This window comes from Cornus florida, unplaced genomic scaffold (assembly GCF_030987335.1).
Source record: "Cornus florida cultivar Cherokee Brave unplaced genomic scaffold, ASM3098733v1 CherokeeBrave_3.0.0_Hap2_Chr10, whole genome shotgun sequence".
NCBI lineage: Eukaryota > Viridiplantae > Streptophyta > Magnoliopsida > Cornales > Cornaceae > Cornus > Cornus florida.
In genome coordinates this window covers 107,156,540-107,163,886 of record NW_026775580.1, presented here as the reverse complement: position 1 = coordinate 107,163,886, position 7,347 = coordinate 107,156,540, and the positions used below count along the sequence as shown (strand labels likewise).

General features: G+C 32.2%; 1 protein-coding gene across 1 annotated transcript; it reads left to right on the top strand.

Moving 5' to 3' along the window:
- Positions 1-4,307: 4,307 nt before the first annotated feature.
- On the top strand, positions 4,308-5,659 carry LOC132276829 (uncharacterized). Its single transcript, XM_059778450.1, has one exon. It carries the CDS (start codon positions 4,458-4,460, stop codon positions 5,400-5,402), a length of 945 nt encoding a protein of 314 aa, XP_059634433.1. The 5' UTR covers positions 4,308-4,457; the 3' UTR covers positions 5,403-5,659.
- Positions 5,660-7,347: the final 1,688 nt, after the last annotated feature.

Here is a 7,347-nt window from a genome sequence, read left to right as displayed (position 1 = left end):
TTTGTGTGATCTTGTGGTTTATTAACATTTAACAGACAGTTTCTTTTTTTTTTTTTTTTGAAAGGTGAATATAGACAGTTTCTTTTGTTTGAAATAGTTGATGCGTTAATTTAATATAGTGGTGTGATATATCAAAGATGATTCACACTTGCCCTAAATGGAGCATTAAGGACATATTCCTCGTGACGCAAAAACCCATATTGGCAGTTTTTTTATTTTCATTTATACCTTTAGACAAAATATTCAACTAAGTTACAACCAAGTAAAATTTGACTGAATTTGAGTTATATAATGACCATACCATAAATTAGGAGTGACAAATGGACAAGTTAGGTCCGGTTTTGACTCAGCCTAACTCGGGTCGGTTTAATCCGGTATAAATGTTTCATATATTAGTAGTACGTATTCTCCAAGTTTCTTTTATTTAAAGTCCATTTAAGTTTTACAGTATGAAGTAATTGACTGTCATTTCTGAAGCAGTGGCGTTTGGGTGCGCTAGGCAGCAATAATAATATGATAAATCATTTTTTTTATTCTACAATTTGTGTGATCTTGTGGTTTATTAACATTTAAGAGACAGTTTGTTTTGTTTGATATAGTTGATGCATTAATGAAATATAGTAGTATGATATATCAAAGATGATTTACACTTGCCCTAAATGGAGCAGTAAGGACATATTCCTCATGACGCAAAAACCCCATATAGGCAGTTTTTTTATTTTCATTTATACCTTAGACAGACAAAAAATTCAACTAAGTTACAACCAAGTAAAATTTGACTGAATTTAAGTTATACAACGGCCATACCATAAACTAGGGGTTACAAATGGACAAGTTAGGTCCGGTTTTGACTGAATTAAATATAAATTATAATCAATATTCAACTCATTTACAACGGGTTAAAAATAGATTCGGTCAACCCGTAATGACCCGTTTTCTTTCTTTCTATCCGATTCCCTCTTTTCTTCCTTTTTTCTTTTTGTGAAAAAAAAATCTTACTGTATTTTTTAGTCTAGTTTCATCTTTATTGGAGTAAAAAATTTCATAGTCTAGTTTCATCAGATTGACAAAAACAAATTCAAGAAAAATACATATATTAATTAATTATGGCCCAAACAAAAATCATTCATTATATAAGTAGATAGTCTTGGGAAAAGGTGTTAATCATAGAGTAATGTATTAGATAGAGACCTGCTTAGTAGAAGAGGCCATGATGAGACGAAACGAGTGGTTGGAGCTTGGCAAATCTGCAATGGCAAAATTGAGAAATTTTGGATGTTTGATTAATGTTGCGGCCATAATGAATTTAAGAAAGTGCTCTGTGTGAGTGAGAAGATAATGCTCTTAGAATTATTTGATTTATGGATGGTATTTTCGAAAAAAGAATTTGGAGGGTAATTTAGACATCAATAATGATTTTTAATGGATATGTAATTATTTTTCTCAATTTCAACTAAAGTGAAAAATAATTTTTTAAATAGATTATTTTGTTAAATGAAATTATAGTTTTCCCAATTCAAACCAATATATCGAAGTTCGTATGGGTTTACCCATTTGTAAAGACTGCCTGATTTATAAAACCCAGTCCATTACTGTAATCCGAATCATGTATTCACGCTTTACTCGTACAGTTTAGGAAATTAATTTTTACACCTATTTGTTATAGTGAATTGTCAAATTTACTTTTTTTTTTAAAAACAAAAAAATAGAGTCCTCCACGTACTTATATTTTATATAAATAATTAATGCAATTTAACTGCAACAAATCGATGTAAATATCACTACTTCTAAGTTTATTCCACAAAACATGCATTCGGGCTTTGAAATAGTTTTTGAAAAAAATATATTTAATGCAAGTTATTGGGCCTAATTAAGAGCATACTGGTAGGACCACCATTCATGAAGCCATTTGTAATTTTCTTATTTTTTCAATAAAATTCAAAACATTAAATGGGCTAGCGGTTGGGCTTCAGTTATATCCACTGGGCTGACCTAATTCTTACCCAATTTAATGGACTAATTGTTAATCTAAAACTTGCACAGTTCTGGGGTTTTAAGAAAAGAATGTACGGAGTATTAATTTCCACTCCTTGGCACAATTAATTTTTTCCTTCCCAAAAACTCTATAGCTTCAAGTTTAATGCATATATTTTTTATTTTATTTTTTTTCAAATTTAATTTAATTTTCAAACTTTGAAAAATGCTACCCATAGATTAAACAATGAAAAAACGAGCATCTAATTAGTATTGGATAATAACACCTTCAATGCAATGGCTAAAATAGTCATTTGAAATCATAACCAATCAATTAATTGATATTATAAGAGAGAATCTTAGGGAGAAAGAGAGAAATGGGGATGTGAGACATAAGAGAGAATATATTAGCGAGAGAATCTTAAGAGCGAGAGTGGGTGAGGAGAATGATTTTTTCTTTGGCTTATAATGTATTATATTTTAGTATTTCATTGGCCATACAAAAAATTGTTCCTTTCCGATAATGACTTTTAGTATTTTTTATTGTATTAATAGTAAAAAAATTATTAATTTACTGATAATGGGTCCATAATGATGTGTTAATTTATTTTTATAAATTTAATATAAGAAGGTTTTTTTAGTAATGTTACAAAAAAAAAAAAAAAAGTACATTAACTTTTTAATTGGGACATTTATTTTGGGACAACTAAAAATGAAAAGGTGGATTTTTTTTTTTTTTTTTTGGGAGGGAGGAGCATTAATAGTGATTTTTTATTAAAAAAAAATAAAGTTTACCCCTCCAAATTTTGATAATTTTCTATTTATAGTTACATTGTGGATATTAAAGGTGATTTGCAAATGAATTTACTTTTAGTTCCTTTAAATTCCAATGAACCTCTTACTTTATAAAAATAAATTTACCACAAAAAAAAAAAAAAAAATGTTAATTATTTTTGTAATCATTTTTACAAAATGTGGGATATATATATACACATATATATCTATTATTTGTTATGAATTAGGGAGAAGAATAAATAAATAAATAAATAATCTTTACAATTATTTTGTTTTATTTTTAAATTTTAATTTTATATTACTTGTTTGACCACCAATTTTTTGACTCTGATTCTATTCCTATATGATTGGGCTCTACATGTAACGTACCGGATGGTGGTAGGGGTGTAACTTGGGTTGGATAATCCAAACTCAACTCGAGCTCAGCCCGATTTTTCACGGGCTTGAGTAATTATTTTTACAATTAGGATTTGGGTTTGGGTTGAAAAATCTCAACCCGAATTTAATTAGGGTTGGGCTTAGGTTGAAATGCTAGAAACCCGAGCCAATCCGAACCCGAATTCTAATATTATTTTCATATATATATTTATTTTTAAATACATTATATATAATATTTTAACTATGATTATTTTTTTTCATTTCAACTTTTTTTGTTAAATCTTAACTTATTGTATGTTAACCTTTAGGAGAATTAATTTTTTAAAAATTTGTTTGCAATTTATTAAAAATCTACAAAACAATTTTTATTCATAAAGAGAAATTTAATCTAAAACTAATTCAAGATAATATTAAATTTTCCTTGTAAGGATTAGCCATTTGAGTAACCCGAATTAATCCGAAATTTTTATTCGGAATTTAAGTTTGAGTTGCAAACCCGAATTTAAAAGTAAAAGGATAAGTTGGGCTTGGGTTGAATAATTAAGGTTGATAATAGGGTTAGGGTTGGGTTTGGATTTAGCATTTTATATAGTGAATTGTGCTTAAGTTATACCTCAAACTCGCCGAACACGTCCGAATTACAGCCCTAAGTGGTGGTCCATTCAAAAAAATTTCTTTCAAAAGTATGCTGGGAGCATTCAATTTTGATAGAGATTATTGTAAAGCCCCTCTTCATGGACCAAATGGACAAATAGTCCGAGCCTCCGGCTCGGATGTAGAAACAGGTATGGATGAGAGTCATGAGACAGAAAGAGAAATCGATCTTGTACCTATGGGAAAAAGAGAGAAAGGGAGGGGGGAAGAGAAGGATGACAGGTCTCATTGGAATTTTATGAATTTCAATGTGTTATTTATGTCTTTTTAGTCAGGGGAGCGTTTATATATTATATAGTATCAGAATTTTCTGACTCTATCGATAGGTAATTAACGGGAGGGAGGTAGTTATGGAAAGCGACAAACCTGAGGGATGACTTTATAATTAGGTCCATTTTCAAACACCAAGTGTAATTATAACAATCTTCAAGGGTTTAAAATGTAATTTAACCTCATATCTCTCTCTCTAATTTTCCGGTCATTTTCGTAGACCCGCTGTGTAGCAAACACGCAACCAACTCAACCATATTGTGATCTTTCATGGTGGGATAAAATCCTTTTCCGAGGTTTCATATTCCATGACAAAGCTTTATCTCTCTTTCTCTCTCTAAAAAGCCAAAGACTTATTTTTTAAAAGAAAAACAAGAAGCAGAAACATGAAAGAAGACAAGCAAGAACCACTCCACCACCACCAAAGAAAGGCCACTGCTTTTTCCCTCAAGAAGCTCACCAAGCCCACTGCGTACTTTATCCTCCTCCTCCTATCCTACACCTTGGGTTACTTATCCGCTTCATCCCCTGAGTCATCACCTCACTCTCCGACTCCAATAATTTCCCAAAACACGTTCAGTACTAACAACGCCGCCACCAACACCGCAGGCGACCGCGACCACTACCGTTTCGAGACTTTTTGCGCCGACCCAGTTCCTTCCAAGCTCGTGCGCCAAACGATTCTTGACCGAGTGTTCAACGGCACGTCCCCGTACGACAATTTCCCCCCGGCGCACGTTATCCCCCTCCTCCGTCAGAAGAGAATCAAAGGGTGGGGCTCGTACGGCGCCGTCTTCAAGAACCTAATCAGCAAAGTCCAACCCAAGACCATAATTGAGGTGGGCACGTTCTTGGGGGCGTCAGCGATTCACATGGCCGAGTTGGCGAGTGGACTCGGCCTCAAAACTCAGATTATATGCGTGGACGATTTTCGGGGGTGGCCCGGGTTTCGTGACCGATTCAAAGATATAAAGATGGTAAACGGTGACGTAATGCTTCTGTACCAGTTCATGCAAAACGTGGTGCACTCAAACGCAACCGAGTCAGTGTTGTTCTTGCCGTATTCGTCCGGGTCAACTCTGCAGATGCTGTGCAGTTGGGGCGTGTTTGGAGATTTAATTGAAGTGGACGCGGGTCACGACTTTCACTCTGCCTGGATGGACATAAACCGAGCTTATAAGATATTAAGACCAGGTGGAGTTATTTTTGGGCACGACTATTTCACTGCAGCTGATAATAAAGGTGTTAGAAGAGCTGTGAATTTGTTTGCCCGAGTCAATAGTCTCCGAGTCCAGGTCGACGGAGAACACTGGGTCATCAACTCGGCCTAACTCGGGTCGCTATAGATTTTTCTTCTTCTTTGTGTTTTTTTTTCCTTCTTCAAATGTTTAAACAAAGACGCCACTGAACATATATTTTACCAAGTGTCTTTCATGTAAAAGTGGATTAAGTTGAATAGAGAGCATAAGACAATCAGAGATGCACAAAAGTCATTTGGCGGGGGCCTTTAATCGGGTGTCCCTACCCAACAATAATATGTGATACAAATTGATTTAATTTTATTTATTACTACAGTTTGTGTGATATATATCTTTGGCATTTATTAACGAGCGGGACTTCTTTTGTTTCATATAATTGTTGATGCATTATCAAAAAAATAATGAACGGCAAAGACATTCACACAAACACAATTTACACGTATTACAATTGGACATATTGGTGACGAAGCAAAAATCCTTATTTCAATCTCCAACAGATTTTTTAGAATTTATTACCTGGGTTTAATCCAAGAGTGGATTCAGCATTTCTGAATGGGGTGAGTTAATTTTGGACTGAGTTACCATTATTATTTATTATTAATTTTTTTTTTTACTGGGCTTAAAGTAGTATGATAAAAAAAAAAAAAATATATATATATATATATATATATATAGAGAGAGAGAGAGAGAGAGGAATGGGCTAAAGCCCAGTTTCGCCCACCCTTAAATCCGCCTTAGTTCAATCTCATAATATATAATATGTGATGAGAATAATAATCTTACATCTAATTGACTGCAACAAAAATAAGCATGTTCATATACAACAACTAAACATTTAAGCCAGCCTCAATTTTAGTCAATATAACAACCATAGCAATTACCATAAATTTTCCTAAACCTAAATCTATATTTCGTGATCCTCACAAGGAGAACCCCATTCATTCTTTCCCTTTGTTCTCTTTTTCCTCTCCATCTTATTGTCTCCCTCCACATTTTTCTTCCATCCCTACTTAATTTCCTTCAACTATTCACAATAAATATTATTGAAGACTTACCCAAAAAAAAATATTAGGGAAGTTGTTCAAAGTCATTAATTGCTAATGACTCAACTTTAGGAACAACTGGACCGCCATCTTTCCAACAGTCGACGACATCTGTAAAGACTTTCATGTCCTTTTTTTCTTTTTTCCTTTTTATTAATTCATATATATACAAGACTGTTTTGTCATCATCTGAACAAAGAAAATAAGCGACAGAGAGCCTTCCTACGCACGATCCTAATTTTTTTCCCACATGACATTTAAAAAAAAAAATTCAATTCAAAGTTTAAATTATATTTCCTCCAATTACAAATTTAAGATATAAAATTTGGTGCTGCCAAATATAATACATTTAGGTTCAGATTTTTTAAAACTTTAGTTATAACTGTTTTTTTTTATAATTATTTGAAAACAATCTAAGGCTGTGAAATATTTTCTTTTAATTTTATTTTTAGGTATTTGGTAAAAGTTTAGATTGAGTTAAAGTCGAGTCATTGTAATAATTTGTCAAAAATTGATGAATAAATTATTTTTATTAAATTTTAATATTATTTTTTTCTTAAATATTTTACAACTAAATACCATAAAATATATAAAATATCACCATTTCCCAATAGGTAAGGTAGGTATGGTGTGTTTTTGGCCAAGGCCTCCCCGCCTGGTTTCTCTTCGGGCTGTATTGGGCTTTTATTTATTTATTTTTCCTTCCAGTATTTTGGGCTTCTGGCCTCTTTCCTTGTAAAGCCTGGGCATAACTTGATCATGCTGACTATTAAAGTGAGAAACTTTTTTATTTATTATTATTATTATTTTTTTTTTTTTTTTTTTGAGAAATTAAGAAACTTCTTTAACTTATATATATATATATATATATATATATATAGTAGTGTTCAACGGCTCATTGGTGAGCAAAAAAAACATAAGTTAATGAGCCATTTTTTTTCCTTATTTAAAGGAACTTATCATTTTTTTTTTAA

Bases quoted from the DNA above. Each gene is read 5' to 3' on its own strand.
- LOC132276829 (XM_059778450.1), top strand. From the start codon at position 4,458: ATGAAAGAAGACAAGCAAGAACCACTCCACCACCACCAAAGAAAGGCC.